Source organism: Bos javanicus, chromosome 6, assembly GCF_032452875.1.
Source record: "Bos javanicus breed banteng chromosome 6, ARS-OSU_banteng_1.0, whole genome shotgun sequence".
In the NCBI taxonomy this organism is placed as follows: domain Eukaryota; kingdom Metazoa; phylum Chordata; class Mammalia; order Artiodactyla; family Bovidae; genus Bos; species Bos javanicus.
Genome location: NC_083873.1, coordinates 12,781,452 through 12,804,237, shown reverse-complemented (window position 1 = coordinate 12,804,237; position 22,786 = coordinate 12,781,452). Strand labels below are relative to the sequence as shown.

Here is a 22,786-nt window from a genome sequence, read left to right as displayed (position 1 = left end):
CAACCCTTCTTAGAACTCAAAATGTGGATGTCATTTAACTGCGATTCTGCCAGTATTTTCAAAATAAAGAAATCTTGTTTGTGCCAATGTCATTCATTTTATTTATATCACAACACTCATCTAAAATGAAAATTATTTTTGAAATTTTATGAAATTTGTGAAATTTTATTTCATAAATTCAAATAGACATATCATAAAAACCATTTTTCTTTTAGAATGACCTTTGTATCAGCTTTTTAACTTACTTATTGGTCTGAAACAACATTTTGTTTCCCCAAGATGCTCTCATGTTTTGGGTCTTCAAGCTTTTCTTCTAATGTAGAGCAGTGTGCGTGTACACATACACACACAAACACAGGTGCACACTGCATGCACACCCAGTGCAGATGTGTGCACATGTGTTCAGTTCAGTCACTCAGTCATGTCTGACTTTTGCGACCCCATGGACTGCAGCACGCCAGGCTTCCCTGTCCATCACCAGCTCCCAGAGCTTACTCAAACTCATGTCCATCGAGTTGGTGATGACATCCAACCATCTCATCGTCTGTTGTCACCTTCTCCTCCCTCCTTCAATCTTTCCCAGCATCAGGGTCTTTTCCAATGAGTCAGTTCTTCACATCAGGTGGCCAAAGTATTGGAGTTTCAGTTTCAGCATCAGTCCTTCCAATGAATATTCAGAGCTGATTTCCTTGAGGATGAGCTGGTTGGATCTCCTTGCAGTCCAAGGGACTCTCAAGAGTCTTCCCTAACACCACAGTTCAAAAGCATCAATTCTTCGGTGCTCAGTTTTCTTTATAGTCCAACTCTCTCATCCATACATGGCTATTGGAAAAACTGTAGCCTTGACTAGACGGACCTTTGTGGACAAAGTAATGTCTCTGCTTTTTAATATGCTGTCTAGGTTGGTCATAACTTTCCTTCCAAGGAGTAAGCTGCAGTCACCATCTGCAGTGATTTTGGAGCCCAAAGAAATAAAGTCTGCCACCATTTTCACTGTTTCTCCATCTATTTGCCATGATGTGATGGGACCAGATGCCATGATCTTAGTTTCCTGAATGTTGAGCTTTAAGCCAACTTTTTCACTCTCCTCTTTCATCAAGAGGCTCTTTAGTTCTTCTTCACTTTCTGCCACAAGGGTGGTGTCATCTGCCTATCTGAGGTTATTGATCTTTCTCCCAGCAGTCTTGATTCCAGCTTGTGCTTCTTCCAGCCCAGCATTTCGCATGATGTACTCTGCATATAAGTTAAATAAGCAGGGTAACAATATATAGCCTTGACATACTCCTTCCCCAATTTGGAACCAGTCTGTTGTTCATGTCCTGTTCTAACTGTTGCTTCTTGACCTGCATACAGATTTCTCAGGAGGCAGGTAAGGTGGTCTGGTATTCTCATCTCTTGAAGAATTTTCCACATGTGTACATGTGTATGTGTATGTAAAGCTTCACCAAAAAAACCCCAAATACTATCAACACTTGCCATCCACAATGTACTCTGTTTTTCTTTGTTCTACTTCATGTTTTGAAATACATTGATTGGCAATCCATTGAATAGATTTTAGATGTACTTGTGCATGATAACCTACCGTTTGAAACACTAGTGTAGAGCTACATTGTTTTAACTTTTTTAAAAGCGTGAGTTTGGAAATCAGATCTAAGTTTGAGTTTTTTCTCTTCCTCTTCTTAACGGTAAGGATCTTTGAGGCAAGTCACTTGGAATCTTAGGGTTTTAGTATCTTCATCTGTAAAATATTATGTGATATAATATATGTAAAGTGTAGAATATAATAATGATATTTATGTCATAAGCTTATCTTTCATTCATTAAGTATTTATTTCTCAGCTCTGATAATATTTTCATTCTACTTGGTCTTGGTAAGATTTTGAAGGACTTTTGCAACTCTTTCTTCTCTCAGGTAACTCACCGTCATGTTTAGTGTCTTTCTCTATCTTTGGGGATTGTACAATAGAAACATTTGATAGGGCTGGAAAGAGGAGAAGGACCAGTGGCCATAAAGGGAGCTACCAGCTAGGGGTGCTAGGTAGGCCTTCCACTATGGTTGAAATGGAGAATAAGAAACAGGCTTTATAAAGTAGTATCTTCAAAGCATTCGTATTCTCACTTTTCCCTATAAATTATCAATGAGTCACTAAATTTCAAGTCTCATTGTAAATATTTTTAAGTTAAAGACTCAGTAAATCCTCATTAAATATTCGTTTGGGAATTAAAAAGAAAGTCTTTAGGATTTGAGAATAACTCACTAACAAAACAAGATTCCTCTTGGATTATCCATAGGTTTATTTACTTATTAAATCAGAAATCTTTGGACATCAAAGACCCAGTGTTGTTCATTCGCTCAGTTGTGTCCAACTCTTTGTGACCCCATGGACTGCAGCACGCCAGGCTTCCCTATCCTTCACCATCTCCTAGAGCTCAAACTCATGTCCATTGAGTCAGTGATGCCATCTTGTCTCTCTGTCATCCCCTTCTCCTCCTGCCTTCGGTCTTTCCCATCGTCAGGGTCTTTTCAGATGGTCAGCTCTTCACAACAGGTGACCGAAGTATTGGAGCATCAGTCCTTCTAATGAATATTCAGGATTGATTTCCTCTAGGATTGACTGGTTGATCTCCTTGCAGTCCAAGGGACTCTCAAGAGCCTTCTCCAGCATCACGGCTCAAAAGCATCTATTCTTCGACACAGTAAAATCAGTTAAACTGACAAAGATGACACATGCTTTACTTTTCCCTGTTTTCATGAAAACTGAATACATTCTTAATTGTGTCACACGGTGAGTACTCTTAGTTTAGAGCAGCCACCGTGAAAGAGATGGGAAAGGTGCAGGTAGATTCTGGATGAGTTTACCGAGTGGGAAGTGGATTAGGAATATGTAAACAGTCATTTTCATTTTGAGTTTGATTTTTTTCTTCCCATTATAGGTGATTCCTTTTATCAGTGTTATTTATGCTAATGGCAGAGTAAAACTCTAAATGGTGGTGTTTTATTTACTAAGTTGTGTCTGACTCTTTGTGACCCCTTGGACTCTAACCCACCAAACTCCTCTGTCCATGGGACCTTCCAGGCAAGAATACTGGAGTGGGTTGCTGTTACCTTCTCAAGAGGATATTCCTGACCCAAGCATCTCCTGCTTGGCAGGTGGATTCTTTACCACTGAGCCACTTGGGAAGCTTGAAACAGCAAATAGCATTTCATAATTATTTGTATCTCTATATGTGGGCATTTAGTTCCTTTTGAAAAGAGCTCCTGGTTTAGTGTCTGACACAGGAATCCCATTAAGAGTGGGGTTGGGATGGAGGTTAGGGACCAAGTTTTGCTTTCTCCTTTTATTTGCCTTTTGATGTATCCATTTACCCTCCATCTTTTTCTTTTAATATTTTTTAAGAACTCATATTTATTTGCAGTTGCCTCCTTTCAGATATTTAAATTTTAATGTTATTAAGGAAGGTATATAAGTTATACTTTTCAAACAGATTGAAGAACCTTTAACTCTACATGTAAGATTTGCAAAGTAGAATAGACAAAGATTTGAAAAAGTCATGGACAAGTATATGCTAGTGCAGAAGCAATTTTCAGTAGTTTAATAATAAATATTTCAGGGCTGTTTGGGGCTGGAAACTATGCCATGGGTCCTCCCTTAGCACCTAGCACCTAGAGCTGATCACTTGGTTGGAACTTAGCAAACACTTGTTGATTAACTGCTAAGTTTGTATTAATTACAGATTTGTCCTAAGATGCAAAACAGTTTAATGGATTTCAATGCTTTTAACATTCAGTTATATTTAGCTGTTCTTGAATCTGTTCTCAACTTTTAGAAATAGGTTAATCTATGCATATTCTATATGTGTCAGAAGTGTAAACAATGGTCAGTGGCTCTATAAAATTTTTATTGACTGTTTTACCTGGGTTTTCATCCACTAGTTTTATATGATCATGGAAAAGCAGTCAATGGGCAAAATATCTCATAAAATCAGTAAGAGAAATGGGGAATAGAGCTTATTGTAAAATTTAATTGTAAATAAAATAGTACAATATTACTTTATATAGGCACTTAATAAAAGTGCTAATCAAAACAGGTAACTCTGTCCTTCGGTTAATGTACACATGGTTGTTTCAAAGTAGTGGTAAGATCTTATTTTTTAACTATGTGGAATATTTAGTCATTCTGATGATATTATACAGAAATAGCATTATTCCAAAAGTTGTGTAGATCCAGGTGGTATCTTGCTTGGGATTCACAGGTGTATAAGCCCAATCAGTATTTTGCTCTCAGTAAGCCAGCTCAATGAATATTTTTTGATTGTTTCAAAAGACTCAAGTTCATATTTTTTTGCTTATTCCTTTTTTTCAAGTTCATATTCTTTTATCAACATTAGCTTTTACATAAAGCCAATATCAAAGAGTTGTCAACAGTAGCCTGTTTTGGTTGGTCCGTATTCAGGATGCCGCCACAGTAAAGACATCAGCTGGCGGGTCAGCCTCACAATCCCTGGGTCCAGAAGGAGCCCTGGTCGTGGGCCCTGGTTCCAACAGCCAGGCGAGGGCAGCAAGGAATGTTTGAAAGAGATGTAGGCAGAGATGGCCCTGTTTTAGCAGGCAGTTCTGGGGCTCTGACAACCAGAATCCCAAGTATACCCTGCTTCACCCACAGTCCCCAGAGGAGAAGCAATGCAGGTCCCAGCAGTTCCAGTGACCTGCCCAATGATCACACCCCACACATACTAGCAGGCTCAACAGACTCTCCAGTTCCGGGTAGCCGTTGTAGCCACAGTGGTTCCTCCCATGGCGAATGACCCTCCTTTTGTGGACTCAGGGACATTTTGCCACGGTTATTGGAGTCACCTGGACAGTCCAGTGGCTTGAGAAGCCCTGTCTCTGCCACCAGCAGCTGTGGCCCCCTCGAGGGCTCCTCTCCTGCATCCAGCCCTAATCCCCTGCATGCTACAGTGAGCACCATCTACTCTTTCCTCTGCAGCAGGTGGTCCTCACCTCATGGCCTTGCAGCTCCATCATTAGGCCCATGTGGGCCTCCTTTTCTGCCTGGGCCATCCCTGAACTACTTCTAACACTGCTTCCAATGGCTTGGAACCCTGGGCCCCTTCTCGGGGTTCCACAGCTGCTCTGAGACCTCTCTCAGAAGAGCCAGCAGTGCCTCAGGAGGTGGGCATTGGTTTGGGATTAATCCTGAAAGAGAAGGAAGGGGCAGTGATGATATTTACCTCTTTGCCTCTCTGAATCAAAACCATTGGAAATTAGTCTCTGTGAAATTAACAGCTTCAAGCTAATGCAAAAAGAGAGAAAATGAGAGGATCAGAGTCTGTCTGTCCTCTGGGTTTTATACTTGCTTAGATCAGCAACGGTGTGCCTCATCATCACTCCACTTCTGAGCCTTGTTGCTTTCTCCTTTCAGAATGGACTCAACGCGCTTCACCTGGCTGCCAAGGAAGGCCACGTGGGGCTAGTTCAGGAGCTGCTGGGAAGAGGGTCTGCTGTGGACTCTGCCACCAAGGTAATGTTTGTGCTGGTCATATTTATCCCATGGTAAAGAGGAAACAATTTAAAACTTCTTTACCTTGGCTGTGTATTTCAGAGGTTTGCAGGAACACCAAGATTCTTCACAATGCAGAGCTGAAATTGAAACCCCTGTTCATTAAATCTTGCAGAGTTTGAATTGTTTCCTTTAGGGACTTAACAGAGACTAAAGAATTCTGTATCTTTAGTTTTCAATATTTTATCTTTTATTTTCTTGTTTGATTCACATAGAGACTAGATTACTATAATCCTCTATAGACAAAAGTACCTATTTTCCCAAGGCTAATTCATTTTTTAAAATAAATTGATGTAGTAAACTGCTTGATGGAAATGAACAAGTAATTTTCATGCTTTCAGTAAGTTGTTATAACTTTTAATATATTCATTTAACTTGATAAGAGAATTTACAGATACTTTATACTCTAATGGAAAAGAGATTTTTGATCATAGGTTGAATTATTAGGGTAAACCCAGATTTTTGTCACTATCAGGTGAGTTTGTAAAGAAATTGGGCTCATTTTTAAAGGAGTTTATAAGATGCTCAGTACACTAGTACCTGTTACTTGTTGATGCTGTTTTTGGTAAATATATTTGAACTTTGGGGGATCATTTCAGAAACAAGTATTTTATAAAATATCATCAGTGGTGACAAATCTTTATCTTTAGAAGGTGAAAATTTAATTTGGAAAAAAAAAAACAAAAAACCCATAGCCAGTCAGAGTCAAGCCTGTTGACTAGGGCTGAATTATGACAATTTGATTGTGTGTGATGCAGAGAGAGGTTGCAGGCACCCCAACCCCCAGCTGGGTCATTAGCCTAGTCAGGAATAGACAAAAAGAGTGCTGGAGTAAATTAGAAGTATGACCATTTAACCTGAATTTCCAGTGCCTCATGCATAATTGCCAAAATGTGGACTGACACTACTCCCACTGTATACAGCCATTCCATTGGAAATAAAAAAACAAAACCAAGTGAAAAACTCTTTGGCAATTCCAAAGAAGTTAAAATATAAGTTCACCATATGCAAGAAATTGCTTACTTTTAAGTCTAAAGAGAGAATAAACATCTTTAACATTTCTCTTGACAACGTCAAATAAATGTTAAATATTTAAAGAATGTAAATTTTAACCTATATCAAATTATTTGGTTCCCCTGAGTTGTCTATATTAATGTATTCATTAAAGCAACTGCTTTTTCTAGCTTAACTGTTTATTATCATTTGTTTCCTTTTCTTTAAACTCGATGTTTTAAAATACAGGTTCATTTTTAATCACAGGTTACAACAGTTGTAGAGGTTTAGATCCAGAAACGAGTCTCACTGAAACTCCTCATTTGAAGGGAAGGCAACTGAGCCTCCAATATAGTATGTGAGTGGTAAAGGTCCACAGTGAATTAGTGGCGAAAAAAGAACCAGTTTCCAAAATTTATGACCTTTTTCCCCCAAAATTTATGACTTTGAATGTACAGATTTTTTAAAAATGATTTTATTTATTTATTTTTGACTACGCTGGGCCTGCATTGCTGTGTGGGTTTTTCTCTAGTTGCGATGTGTGGGCTCCTCATTGTGGTGGCTTCTCTTGATGTGGAGCATAGGCTCCAGAGTGCACAGGGCTTAGTAGTTATGGCCCCTGGACTCTAGAGCACAGGTTCAGTAGTTGTGGCCCTTGGGCATAGTTACGCCATGCATGTGGGATCTTCCTGGCTGCTGCTGCTGCTGCTAAGTCGCTTCAGTCGTGTCCCGACTCTGTGCGACCCCATAGACGGCAGCCCACCAGGTTCCCCCGCCCCTGGGATTCTCCAGGCAAGAACACTGGAGTGGGTTGCCATTTCCTTCTCCAATGCATGAAAGGGAAAAGTGAAAGTGAAGTCGCTCAGTCGTGTCCGACCCTCAGCGACCCCATGGACTGCAGCCTTCCAGGCTCCCCTGTCCATGGGATTTTCCAGACGAGTACTGGAGTGGGGTGCCATTGCCTTCTCCAGATCTTCCTGGATCAGGGATCAAATCTGTGTCTGCTGCATTGTCAGGTGGATACTTGACCACTGAGCCACCAGGGAAGCCCCAGATTTGTTTGTTTTTTATTTTTTATAATTGTTTTAATGATGTCATAAGCCTTTTTTAATGTCTTAGCCTTTATTTTCTTTTTTTTTTTCTTAGCCTTTATTTTCTTTTCATGATGGTTTTAAATTATTTTTCATTTTTGTTTAGTACTCTTAATGGTAACTTTTTGATGTAGCTAATGGTTGAAATTGTTGGTAATATCATGTAGTACATGTAAAATTTATTATTTTAGTCCCCAAATATTTTGAACACCTATGTGCTCTGGTGACTCAGAATCCAACTGTGAATTGTCATTTTCTTCACCACTTAAAATTCCTAGGTTTCTCTACATAGAGAAATGAATTCAGATAAACTCTTTTTTTTTAGTTAACTTTATCTTAGGGTAGGACTTTTTTTGTTGTTGATTAAATAACATGAATGGTAATATTGTCACTCACACACACGTATGCACATACGTCCCAAATTATTTACTTCAGTAAGATCTCAGTCTTTCCATGTTCCTCACAGTAAACCAAGATTGTACAGAATAGAGAAGGAAAACTTGTATAGAATGGCCAATGTTTGATGGTAAAAATTATTTTTTCCTGAGGTGGGCTGCTGTCTTAACAGAATGACAAGTTTTAACCACTTGAAATAATCAGCAAAATTGAAAATATCTGTACATTTTGATTTCTACAAGGTTTAGAAGCCTCTTAACATTTTCTATTTTGTTTCAAAATAGAAAGGAAATACTGCTCTTCACATTGCATCTTTGGCTGGACAAGCAGAAGTTGTCAAAGTTCTCGTCAAGGAAGGAGCCAATATTAATGCACAGTCTCAGGTATTACATTCTGATTTTCTATAATGTAAAGAAATTTAAATTAACCTTGTGAAATTGATTTAATATGTTTAGCCAGCTATTGGGTACATAAATTTACTATAAACACTCTGTGATTTATTTCAGCCAAGTTATTTTACTAACTCATACCATTTCTGATTTTCGTTATGTATCATCATCTTCCTCTTTTTTTCTAGCTTCTTTCTCTTTTCTTTTTATTTTGTATGACATTGTTATGTTAATTTCTACTATACAGGAAAGTGATTCAGTTTTACATATATATGTATACATTCTTTCTCACATTCTTTTCCATAGTTTATCATAGTATGTGAATATAGACCCCTATGCTGTATAATGGGACCTCATTGTTTATCCATCTAGAGATATAATAGTTTGCATCTGCTAATTCTGGACTCCCAATCCATCCTTCCCCCTCCTTAGCAACCACGAGTCTGTTCTCTGTCTGTGAGTCTTTATTTGTTTTGTAGATACGTTCATTTGTGTCATATTTTAGATCCTACATATAATTGATATCATATGGTATTTGTCTTTCTCTTTCTGACTTATTTCACTTAGTACATCATCTTCCTGTTAATATAACTGAAAATTTGACAAAATTTGACAAGTTCACAGTCTATCATTGTCTTTAAGTGCATTAAAAAATGATATAGTGTTTTTCCTTGAAAGTAACATCTGTGAAAGATGAATTATTCATGCAAGTTATGTCACTCTATAAAGTATTTTATTTTCTTTCCTTAAATTAAAAAAAATTATCAAAAATTAATAGTCCAGTGGAGAATCTGTTTTAAAGTGGGAGTCATACTCCTTTGGGTAGTTTCATGTCAAATGCGGGCTTTACAGATCTCCTTAGGGAAATAGAAAAATTCAAGACCCACAGCCTTATGGTGCATGTTATACTAATTATATGGTATAGAGAATGATAATCTTAAAATGAAACTAATTACAATTTTGAAATAATAAAGCACCATACTACAAACTTGATCCCTGTTTTTTGTAGTTGAAAGGTCGAGAAATATTGGTTTGCCCAAAGCTTTATTCTGTTTCTATTATAATTTATGCAGAAATTGAGGTGCATATCTTTGAAATTAAATCCATTTGTTCTGTTTTTAAAGTTTTTAGCCTTTCTAGTAACATAGACCACACCAGGGTGCTATTGGCAAAATAAACCAGTTCCTCTCTGTCCATTCCTTGGGTTAATCTCTCCAGCTTGCCTTTGAAGACCTTTGTACAGGAATATATATTACCTATAGTGTTCATTCATTCATCACATAGACATGGCTCTGCTTGGATAAATGACACAAGTTCTGGACCTTAAAACACTAGTGGGTGGAACTTAAAATCAGCCCTATTTTCTTTGACCTTAATTGTAGGGAAGAATCTGTTGAAATTACAACAGACAAAACATTATCAATTTTTATCTCTACTTCACAGTGTTTTGAATAATCACTTTTCCCTTTATAATCCACGTTTTAAGTGTGCATCAACATTTTAACACTTATTGAGAATATGCCATATTCTAAAATCTTTGTTAAATGAAATTCTTTAAAAAATCGGTGTCATTGTAAAGAACTCTAGTATATTCTATAAAGTATAATGGCATCTTGGGCTTAGAGACATAGGACACTACAAAATTGACTGCTCCAAAGTAAGGGATAAAAACTTCTTTTCATTCATGTTGATGTTTCATTGAAACCAACACAGTACTGTAAAGCAATTATCCTTCATTTAAAAATAAATATTTGGCAAAACTAACACAATTTTGTAAAGTTTAAAAAAAATAAAAAAATAAAACCAACAACAAAAAAAAAGTTAAAAAAATTTTTTTTAAAAAACAGACAAACTTTTCTTCATAGCTAGAGAGTATCTTTTTGCTTTAGAGCAGAGTTTCACAAACTTTAGCCTGCATCACTTGCATGACTTGTTAAAACACCTGTTTCTGGGCCACACCTCAGAGCTTCTGATTTAGTTCTGATGAGGGACTTGAGAATTTTCATTTCTTACGGATTCTCAGCTAATGCTGATGTTGCTAATATAGGGACCGCACTTTGAGAACCTCTGCTTTGGAGAGAATGTAAGAGAAAACTGAGTGTAAGGATATTGCAGTAAGATTGTCTAAATACAGATTCAACTGCATATGATACATCAGTAGTCTGTGACTTTAAAAAAAGCATGGAAACAGAAGCCATCCTTTGCCCATAGGAGGTTGCTTTTGATGGAAAGTTAACATATATGTTGGTACTGGATATCTATCAAAAGAACTTGCCTACTTTCCTCAAAATGGTCAACGAAGCATAGTAATTTCATATAAGCTGACAGGTATCAAATGCTGTAAGGTAAAAACTTGTTAAAAGTTATATCAGTTATTTTACTGTCTATTAGATATTATATGCTTTGGAGACTTTTCAAAGAAAACAAACCATTTAATCAGTGATTTGCTTTCAGTGTCAAGAAGGCTGTTCTTTATAGTCACACCATGCCAGATTATAACAGATCTTAAAGGAAAATTTATATTATCTTTGAGATTAAAATAATTTTTATTTGTCTGTATTCAGTTAACTCGATTTAGGTTTATATTGTAGGGAATACTGACAGATAGCTTCACACTAATTTCTATATTTTCATATATTTTTGTGAGAAAGTTTTAGAGTAAGAAAAATTCATAATTAAAATTTAGTTTTTCTGAATGCCTAAATCATTTGATAAGATCTATAACACTATTCGCTATATTAAATTTAGGTAGCCATCACTACCAATTAACAAAAATTATTATAACTTAGAATATTTTATAATTTATAATTGAACTTAAAATGCTGGGATTTATATAAAACAGATTGATTATTTTGCCATGTGTGTGAGCAAATTCCAAAGGCGTCATTTTAAGGATTGTTGAAGGGGAATGCGAGCCCTTCTCCAAGTATGACTCTTGTCGGTGGTGGCTTGTTAAGGTACAGATTTCTTGTGTGACAACAGTGAATGTCAGGTGAATCAGTAGGAACTGTGCTTGTGATAGTTGGACACTCACTCCCTTTTGAGAACCAAAAAAAGAGCATAGGAATCCCAGATGTATAATGTAAATCCTGAATTTTGTACTCAAATTATGTCTTCTACTTCTTTGTAAGAACCTAATGCATGGCGAATGCAGAATCGTCTGTCACTATAGCATCATGGGTTACTGCACTGTAGTTTGGCTTTGACAAACTTCTGAGTTACTTGGAAATGGAGCACTAAGGTTTTTGTTGAATTGAGAAAGTAGGAAACTCTGAAAAGCTCCAAGGAACCATCACTGAGTCAACATTTAGAGACTCCTAGGTTATGCAGATGTATGCCTCTATGGAGTCCTATGCATTCTCTACATAAACAGTGAGATCCGTGGGAGGCTTACCTTCAAATGGCACCGTGCCACGTTTGGTAGGTGGTGTCCTTCATTCAAGAAGAATTCCAGAACTCCAGCAGGAGCAACTTAAGTGTTTTAAATAGAACTATGTGATGGATACAAAAACAGTCAACAAATGATTCTTTGTTCAGCAGTGGTAGCAGTGTGGTCTCTACTGAGTCAGTTCTTGGTGTGATTTTAAGCCTCACCTTGACCACGTAGTTCCATGGCTTGGTTCTTTGGTCTCCTGTATTTAGTGGTGTGAAGATCTCATCAAGACCTCAGTTCTACCTTCACTATAGACCCCAGAGAATAATTTTTTTCTTCTGGCTAAAATCCTATTAAGGTCTAAATAAACTGATTCTCCTGAAGCAGAATCCATGCAAAAGGTTTAATGTGAAAAAATTTTAACTAGTATTTGTTGTATAAATATACAACAATATATAAGTGCTATATCTTTGGAGAATGTTCAAAATATGAACATGTGCAATTTCTGCAAAGATATGTGGCCTGAGAAATCTCCCCTATTTAATTTCCTCTATCAACATGTGTTAACAGAGAAACATTTCTCTATCAACTCTTGTTCCTCAATAAGTGTATGTTTTTAGATCTTTATTATAGTCTCTCTATATAAAATTATTAAAATAAGAATGCTGCTGCTGCTGCTAAGTCACTTCAATCGTGTCTGACGCTGTGCGACCCCATAGAGGGCAACCCACCAGGCTCCCCTGTCCCTGGGATTCTCCAGGCAAAAACACTGGAGTGGGTTGCCATTTCCTTCTCCAATGCATGAAAGTGAAAAGTGAAAGTGAAGTCGCTCAGTCGTGTCCGACTCTAGCGACCTCATGGACTGCAGCCTACCAGGTTCCTCCGTCCATGGGATTTTCCAGGCAAGAGTACTGGAGTGGAGTGCCATTGTCTTCTCCGAATGACTGCTCTAATAATAGAACAAAGTGACTTAAAATGTGTATTTGGTTTTTGATTTTACAAAGAAAACTAGCTTATCTTATTTATATTTTACCACAGCTTTAAAAACAGCAAACTGAGTTCTAGAATAGGTGATACCTCCATACAACTGAGGGATATTATGGAGCAATGGGGAGAGAACTTGTGGTCAGCTGCAGCTCTCTAACTTTTACCTTCATTCAGTGGAGCCCATAGTGTTTGAGTTCCCTGGCAGTCATAGAGAAAGGAAAATGTGATTTCATTAGAAGAATATCCAGGGAGCTGAGTGTGGCTTGGAAGACATTCCAGATGCCAAAGAACTGCAGCCCAATTGTAATACCTTGCATTTAGATGCTTAATTGTAAAAAGTCTTTTCATGTGTTATTTAATTTCATTTTTTTATAATTATGTGAATCAGCAATGATTATCCTTATTTTGGATATGGGGAAAACTGAGGCACAGATAGGAAAACCAAGGTCTCATCCTCAATTAGTGATGGAGCTACAGACGCACGGCCGTATGGTATGGCCCCCTTCCTTCCACAAATCTTTAGGATGCTTCACTGTTTCTCATTGAGCTGTCGCTACACCTTCTGTCTCCTCTAAGGAGGTCCAAGACCCTACCTACCTCCCACCAGAGCCAGGTCTATGGCTTAATGCCATCCATTCTCTCCTGGTCTGGTCACTCAGATGCTAAGGAATACTGAAAGGATTCCGCAAAAGCTAGACAACTAGCACACAAAGGAGTTCATTAGCACTGTGACACTCAGCCATCCATTTTTTACAGAGTTCTTTTACCAAACAACTTTTAACAAATGGAATATTTTATACTTTCAGAAATATAGTTTGTGATTTTTTTGATTCACTTTTCTTATCTAGTCTACGTTGTTCTACTTTTTCTTGGAATTTCTTGTGTTCAAGTTTTTTTATGAGGCCTTCAGGAACACTGTAGTTTTTATTTTATTTTAATGGTGAGTGCCAAATAAGATATTCTGATTGGCTATTCTTGATACCATATTTTACTAAATTTAGTTCTATTTTCCTTGAATCCTTTTGCCTATTTTATGATCACTACTCTTTGTTTGTTAAATCCTTGAAATTTTATTCTAGAAGAAGACTTTTCAATTTGTAACACAAACATGATTACACCACTATTTTATTAGCTTTCAGACATACTATGACCAGTTGCAAGATTAAATATCCATCAACTACTCCACCAGATTTACAAGGGTTCATATACCCACTATGCTTCCCAGGTGGCTCAGTGGTAAAGAAATCCACCTGCCAATGCAGGAGATGTGGGTTCAGTCCCTGGGTTGAGACCCCCTAGAGGAGGAAATGGCAACCCACTCCAGTGTTCTTGCCTGGGAAATACCATGAACAGAGGAGCCTGGGGGCTATAGTGCATGGGATTGCAAAAGAGTTGCACACGACTTAGTTAACAAACAACAACAACAACCATTATATGCAAAGATGAGTATCTTTTCAGGTATGGCTTCCAATAGATTTGTCTTCATTGGCGCTCACTCCTTGTCTCATAATTTGGATTGGACTGTAAAGAGGAAGAAAGCCTACATAGTTGGCCGCCATGCCCACTACAGCAAATTGCTTCCATATGACCACAGAGCCATCCTTGGCTCTCAAAACAAAAGCTCAGAATGGGACATTCCATTCTGTCTCTCTCTCTCACACACACACACACAGTATAAAATGGGATCCATGATCACACATTTCAAAAAATATTTCATTTTCAGTTTTTGTCCCAAATATATACATATGATTCTTAATAAGGGTTGGTTTTTTAATTAGGAAAATTGCTATAGTAATACAAATTCTCTGATGTTAAGATGATGACACATACTTGCATTTACCTGGAGGTAAGATTGAAGTCAGAATTTTTTTTTTTTTTTTTGACTCTGAAAATCAGTTTACTGGGTGATTACAGGTTTGCAAGAGTATCTGCATTCTTTACCATTCCAAGTTAAATGAAGGTAATATGCTTTCTCCAGTCTCTACCCTCCAGTATGATTGGAGAAATGATGAGGATTCATATATATATTTAAAAATTGCCTTGAATGGAATTATTGTCTCAGATCCCAGTACTATTCTAACATTAAATTTATTAGTCTGCTAAATACGCACACATTATCTGAAAAGACATGGTAATATTTTCATTTGTAGTAAAATAAAGCAAATTCAAAATTTTAAAATAAAATTAATACACATATTTTGTCTTTCTGTTCATCTTTCTGAAGACAGGTGAGGTAGAAAGACTGAGTGCTAATTTTCATTTTTTCCTGAAACTTGAATGAATTAAGGCATCAGTTCAGTTCAGTTCAGTCGCTCAGTCATGTCCGAGTCTTTACAACCCCATGAACCGCAGCACACCAGGCCTCCCTCTCCATCACCAACTCCCAGAGTCCACCCAAACCCATGTCCATCGAGTTGATGATGACATCCAACCATCTCATCCTCTGTCATCCCTTTCTCCGCCTGCCCTCAATCTTTCCCAGCATCAGGGTCTTTTCCAATGAGTCAGCTCTTCACATCAGGTGGCCAAAGTATTGGAATTTCAGCTTCAACATCAGTCCTTCCAATGAACACCAGGGCTGATCTCCTTCAGAATGGACTGGTTGGATCTCCTTGGATCCCAAGAGTCTTCTCCAACACCACAGTTCAAAAGCATCAATTCTTCGGCACTCAGCTTTCTTTATAGTCCAACTCTCACATCCATACATGACCACTGGAAAAATCATAGCCTTGACCAGATGGACCTTTGTTGGCAAAGTAATGTCTCTGCTTTTCAATATGCTGTCTAGGTTGGTCATAACTTTCCTTCCAAGGACTAAGCCTCTTTTAATTTCATGGCTGCAGTCACCATCTGCAGTGATTTTGGAGCCCCCAAAAATAAAGTCTGACTGTGTTTCCATTGTTTCCCCATCTATTTGCCTTGAAGTGATGGGACCAGATTCCATGATCTTAGTTTTCTGAATGTTGAGTTTTAAGCCAACTTTTTCACTCTCCTCTTTCACTTTCATCAAGAGGCCCTTTAATTCTTGTTCACTTTCTGCCATAAGGGTGGTGTCATCTACATATCCGAGGTTATTGATATATTTCCTGGCAATCTTGATTCCAGCTTGTGCTTCCTCCAGCCCAGTGTTTCTCATGATGTACTCTGCATATAAGTTAAATAAGCGGGGTGATAATATACAGCCTTGAAGTACTCCTTTCCGCCCAGTCTGTTGTTCCATGCCCAGTTCTAACTGTTGCTTCCTGACCTGCATATAGGTTTCTCAAGAGGCAGGTCAGGTGGTCTGGTATTCCCATCTCTTTCAGAATTTTCCACAGTTTGTGGTGATCCACACAGTCAAAGGCTTTGGCATAGGTAATAAAGCAGAAATAGATGTTTTTCTGGAACTCTCTTGCTTTTTCGATGATCCAGCAGATGTTGGCAATTTGAGCTCTGGTTCCTCTTTCTTTTCTAAAACCAGCTTGAACATCTGGAAGTTCACAGTTCACGTATTACTTAAGCTTGGCTTGGAGAATTTTAAGTATTACTTTACTAGCATGTGAGATGAGTGCAATTGTGCAGTAGTTTGAGCATTCTTTGGCATTGCCTTTCTTTGGGGTTAGAATGAAAACTGACCTTTTCCAGTCCTGTGGCCACTGCTGAGTTTTCCAAGTTTGCTGGCATATTGAGTGCACCACTTTCACAGCATCATCTTCCAGGATTTGAAATAGCTCAACTGGAATTCCGTCATCCCCACTAGCTTTGTTCATAGTAATGCTTTCTAAGGTCCACTTGTCTTCACATTCCAGGATGTCTGGCTCTAGGTGAGTGATCAGATCATCGTGATTATCTTGGTCATGAAGATCTTTTTTGTACAGTTCTTCTGTGTATTCTTGCCAACTCTTCTTAATATCTTCTGCTTCTGTTAGGTCCCTACCATTTCTGTCCTTTATTGAGCCCATCTTTGCATGAAATGTTCCCTTGGTATCTCTAATGTTCTTGAAGAGATCTCTGATCCTTCCCATTCTATTGTTTTCCTCTATTTCTTTGCATTGATTGCTGAGGAAGTCTTTCTTATCTCTCCTTGCTATTCTTTGGAACTTGCATTCAAATGAGTATGTCTTCCCTGTTCTCCTTTGCTTTTGGCTTCCAGTCTTTTCACAGCTATTTGTAAGGCCTCCTCAGACAGCCATTTTGCTTTTTTGCATTTGTTTTTCTTGGGGATGGTCTTGATTTCTGTCTCCTGTACTATGTCACAAACCTCCGGCCATAGTTCATCAGGCACTCTGTCTATCAGATCTAGGCCCTTAAGTCTATTTCTCACTTCCAGTGTATAGTCATAAGGGATTTGTTTTAGGTCATACCTGAATGGTCGAGTGGTTAAGCATCATCAAATCTAACTCTTTGGTAGATGTATTCATTCCTTCACAAGCCTATCCAAGTCCTCTATTACTGCATTTTAAAGGAACTAAATTTGTAGTAAGGTAGTACTTGTAGGGAGAAGAGTAACATGGCAAAGATAGCTCCACATTTCTCTTAATAAATGTGGAGTTCGAATTTCATAGAGGACTCCTTTTTTTTTTTCTCTCATTCTGAGGTAATATGGAGGATAAGCTACTCTGGCAGTAAGTAGGTATAATAGCATTGTAGCAGTTTGCCTCTTATTTCAGATCTCAGATCTCAGAGCTCAATGTGTACATTCCACAGCAGCTAAGATGCTAGGTGAAGCCATTGGGAAGACCTCAAAAGAATGATCCTTCAAGGCAAAGATCACAGAAAAAAAATTGACATTGTAATGGTCAAATATGTAATTACAATTGGAAAAAAAATATGCAATTACAATTGTAATTTTGAAAATATGACACTAAATAAAACTTGCCAATAGAAAATTGTTGGAAGTAATCCTTTACTCCTTTCCTCACATACTCAGCAGGTATTTGTTGGCTAAAGATATGATGATTTGGTGGAGACGAGGGTGGTGGAGTTGGAGGAAATGATGACTGATCTCTTTTTTTAAAACTTATAATTTTTCAAATTTTCTTTTTCCCCCATGTTTATTAAGGTATAAATGATGAATAAAATTGAGAGTTAGTTGAAGTGTACCACATGATAATTGGTTATATATATTCTTTGTGAAAGGATTCCCCCCCAAGCTGTCAAGTTAATTAACAATCCATCACCTCAAATAGTTCTTCCTTCCTTCCTCTCTGTCTTCCCTTCCCTTCTTTCTCTCTTCCTTCATGCCTCCCTTCCTCCTCTTCTTTATTTCTTTCTTCCCTCCCTTCTTTCTTTTATAAGAACATTTAAATTCTATTCTCTTAGCAAATTTACATTATACAAGTGTTATCAGCTATAGCCACCATGTTATACTTTAGATCCTCAAACTTTATTCACCTTATAATTGAAATTTCATACCCTTTTACCAACCTCTGTTTCTCTCATCCCCCAGCTCCTGGCAGCTACTTTTCTACCCTCTTTATATGAGTTTGGCTTTTTTTTTTCAGATTGCACATATAAGTGATACCGTGTGATATTTCTCTTTCTCTGTCTGACTTACTTCATTTAGCATGATTTCCTCCAGTGACCTGTTCTCTTAAAGAAAGGAGTTACTATTACTATTAGGGTTAAGAGGAGATAGTGTGTGCTACGGCAAGATGAAATACTGCATCCATGAGCCTATAATAAATCTGAGGGTTAAAACATTAAGGGGAAAATGAGATATATATGAGGCCTGAGAGAGAAAGTCAGAGCCTATGGGACCCTGTGAACTATGTTGAGGATTTTGTTTTAAGCTATTTATCCTAAGCCCAGTATGAGGTGGAGATGGGAGATAACATAAGACTTAGATTTTGGAAAGGTCACCTGCTACAGTTCAGAGAACAACTGGGAGGGAGACAGGGCAGATGCAAAGCAAACTCTTTGGAGATGATTGCAGAGGTCAACTCTAGCCAATAGGTGATGTTAGCATAGAGTGGAGTGCTTGCTGGTGCTTTGCGTGATGCAGAAAGGGAACTGCTTTGATGGAGATGTAGGACCTCGTTCATCACTCGGTCATGGTGGCGTACAGTAGGTGAGGAAAAGGATGGTGACAGTGATGACCTTTGGCTTTCTCGTCTGTCAGCCGCTATGGGTGCTGATGCAGTCCATTGATACAGAGGACGCTGGATAAGGACAAGGTTTTGTTTGTGTTTTTGTTGTCAGGGGTGGGGTGGGTAAAGAACATGAGTTTTAGGTGCTAGTTAGACATCCAAGAGGAGATTTTAATGGCAAACTTGAGCTGCAAGTCTGGAGTTCAGAGAATTCTGGAATGAAATGAAGACATTTATGGGTCATCTGACAGATTAGTTCTTGAAGCAGTGGACTTCAATGAGACTGCCACAGCAGTGAAGCCAGGGAGAGGTGGAGGAGGGTCTAGGTTTTAAGGAAATTTTTCATGTTGAAGAAAACTTGGGACATATGGCTAAAAAATGGAAAATGTTATAGTAATTGTCTTGAAGATTCTGGGTCCTTAATGTAAAGTGAGTGAAAAATAGCACGTTTTGAAGAATTAGAATGAGAACCATTTAAGACCAGTGTAATGAGCACTTGATTTAAAGTTGAACAGACTTCAATTTAAGAGTAATTAAGAGCATCAACTCAGGAGTCAGATAATCTGGAATTCCAAATCCTGCCTCACTGACTAACCTTGTGATTTTGGGCAAGTTCCTTATCATATCTGTGTCTGGGTTTACTTATCTGTAAAACAGGAGTAACTATAGTACGTGAATCTAGGATTATTGTGAGGATTGAAGTATGGAGCACAATCCATGGTACATTGTTGTTATTTTTATTCTTTTTGTTGTTAGCTTCATGGGCATGGGAAGGATATCACTCTATGTGGGAAGCAATGGTTCAGTTGTTATTGATTCATTAGGCCCTAAATTACTTTTCCTCTTTTTATTAAATTTATTGATTCTTAGGAATAAAAGCATAGGGTGCAATCTAAGTTTGCATTCACAGGTCAAGCATAGTGTAAAAGAAAGTAGAGCAGGTAACAACTACTGAAGGAAACCTGGGAACCACTGAAAACAACAACAAAAAAAGAGAAGCCAAGAGAAAACCAAAAATATGAAACTATATCAAGGCCTTTTAAACAGATCAGAGATTTGCAACTTATACACCTACTTCAGTTCTGATTAACAAGTGATTCTTGTATCAATGTGCACACCATGTATTGTATATAATGACAAACATCCTAACAGTCATGAATTTGTTAGTTGTGCCATTTTATAACTCAGACATTTGATGACTGGACAAACTGCAAAGACTTTGGAGATGGCCCATCTTTTCCTTTATTCTAATGTGTCATTCATTAGCAATTAAACAGCTTTGCAGTTTGGAGCTAGGTTCAGTATACTATAGAGAAGGAAATGGCAACCCACTCCAGTTTTCTTACCTGGAGAATTCCATAGACAGAGTAGCCTGGCAGGCACCAGCCCACAGGGTTACAAAGAGTCGGACAAGACGGAGCGACCGCCACTCACTCCCTCACTCAGTGTATTACACCTTCCATGGATACTTTGGTGTTTTTTCTACTTTATAAAATTGTTTTGAAGAGCTTTTGACCTTCTGTATTCACTGTATTTTGTGCTTTAGCAACAACAGTAGAGGTAATAGGATGGGGACAGTATTCTATTTTGAGGGTAAGTCTCCTGTGGATGAACTATTAAGTATTTGCTTTATTTGGGGGCTGTGAGTTCCTAGCATTCTCTCTCTATGTCCCTCACCAATTATTATAGTTTAGACGTGAAAGAGTAGTATTAGAGACAGCCTAGCTTTAGCACTAATTATAGGACTGTGAGGTCCTAGAGCCAAGTGTCTTACCCAAAGTTGTATTGGTGTCGCTTGTCTTCTGATATCCGGTTAAATACTCCATGTGATTTGAGTGTCTAGCTCTTTATCTTAACAAGTAACATGGGAATTTATTCTTATTGTAAACAGTCAAAACAATGCAAAAGTATACTTAAAAAGCATTAATTCCTGTTTCCCAACTACCATGCCCTTCCTCAGAAGTAATTATTTTTCTGGTTTCTTTCTATGCAGTTAAACTCTCTTTATACTATTTATACATTATAATACTTCATAAGTGTTTGCATTTTTATTGTCCCTTAATAGAACTTTTTAGGTGTGTGTGTCTGAAACTCTGAAAAGCCCAAGGAAATTAATTGAGAATATTGTATTATTCCTCGCTGCATTATTTGTGCAGAGATCAGCCATTTCTTCATTTTATAGAGAGGAAATTGAGAATTTAGATAACACTTATGGTCTCAAGGGATTTTGTTTATATCCCAAACATTGATTGATTATATAACCATAATTGAAGGTGAAAATTAGCATCTACATTATGTCTTAATTTTTTAAACTTTCATATTTGGTACAATTCCTCATAATTCTTTTCAAGTGTTATTCTAACCCATATCTTTAAAAATTTTTTATTTACGTATTGTTGGCCGTGCTAGGTCTTTATTGCTGCGCACCAGCTTTCTCTGGTTGTAGTGAGCAGAGGGTTATTCTTCTTTGCAGTGCGAGGCTTCTTACTCTGGTGGCTTCTCCTGTTGCAGAGCTCAGGTTCTAGGCACATGGGCTTCCGTAGTTGCAGCTTGCAGGCTTAGTTGCCCTGCAGCATGAGGAATCTTCAAGGACCAGGGATTGAACCCATATCCCCTGCATTGGCAGTCAGATTCTTCACCACTGGACCACCAGGGAAGTCCTTTAACTAATGTCTTAAGTATTCATTTATTTTCTTATTTGCGAAAATTTGCAGCGCCAAATATTCAAGAGGCCTGGGTTCAGTCCCTGGGTTGGGATGATCCCCTGGAGAAGGGAATGGCAACTCACTTCAGTGTTCTTGCCTGGAGAATCCCATGGACAGAGGAGCCTGGTGGGCTACAGTCCATGGGGCCACAAAGAGTTGGATATGACTGAGTGACTAACACACACAGACACACACACACACACACACAAGCAGTGCCCAGTAATATACTGCACGTGTAAAATACTACAAACTTATATGTAAATATATTACGCCATTGGGGCTTCCCAAGTGGTGCTAGTGGTAAAGAACCTGCTTGCCAATACAAGTAGACGTAAGAGACGTGGGTTTGATCCCTGGGTCTGGAAGATCTCCTGGAGAAGGGCATGGCAACCCACCCCAGTGTTCTTGCCTGGAGAATCCCATGGACAGAGAAGCCGGGTGGGCTACAGTCCCTAGGGTCACAGAGAGTCAGACACGACTGAAGCGACTTAGCGCTGGAACATATTACAGCGTTAACTATAGCATAACTACGTATGTGTTATAACTGAAATCTTAGATTATTTCTACTTTTTATGTCCACTCTTGAATCCATAAAAGCAAATATATGTTTTTAAGATATTGAAATTTCCTATAACCACTTTTGACATTGCATAGTTAGGCAGCGTAGTAAAGTGGATGAGAATACAAATTCTGAAGCGAGATCATCAAACTCTTCTACTTTCTCCTCATGTAACCATGCTTCAGAGTCTCCCTCTCTAAAGTGAAAGTGAAGTCGCTCAGTCATGTCCAACTCTTTGCGACCCCATGGACTGTAGCCTACCAGGTTCTTCTGTCCATGGAATTTTCCAGACAAGAGTACTGGAGTGGGGTGCCATTGCCTTCACCATTCCCAACCCAGAGACTGAACCCATGTCTCCTGCATTGTAGGCAGACGCTTTACCATCTGAGCCACCAGGGACGTCTTCCTCTCTAAAAGGGGCATAATAATAATAGTACTTCCCTCACAGAAGCTGTTGTGAGAATTAAACTAGTTAAGTCATGTACAGCACCTAGAATGAGGCCTGGCGTAAGACTCAATGACTGTTAGCTGTCATTATTGCTGGATTCAGTGACAGTGCATTTGTGTAGTAACAGCCACTCACCATGCTCACTGCTGCCTGTTCTTAGCACAGTGAAGAATGTGACAAAATCAGTTCATTGACATAGATTAAGAAATTGCTACT

The 22,786-nt window shown here is 38.2% G+C and overlaps 1 protein-coding gene across 17 annotated transcripts in view; it reads left to right on the top strand.

The window, feature by feature from the left end:
* ANK2 (ankyrin 2) overlaps nt 1–22,786 on the top strand; it is a 581,957-nt gene that overhangs the window by 387,272 nt on the left and 171,899 nt on the right. For all 17 annotated transcript variants that reach the window (XM_061419353.1, XM_061419352.1, XM_061419351.1 and 14 more), the window contains 2 exons: nt 5,424–5,522; nt 8,326–8,424. In XM_061419353.1, coding sequence (XP_061275337.1) covers nt 5,424–5,522; nt 8,326–8,424 — 198 coding nt within the window. The remainder of the gene's footprint in view (nt 1–5,423; nt 5,523–8,325; nt 8,425–22,786) is intronic.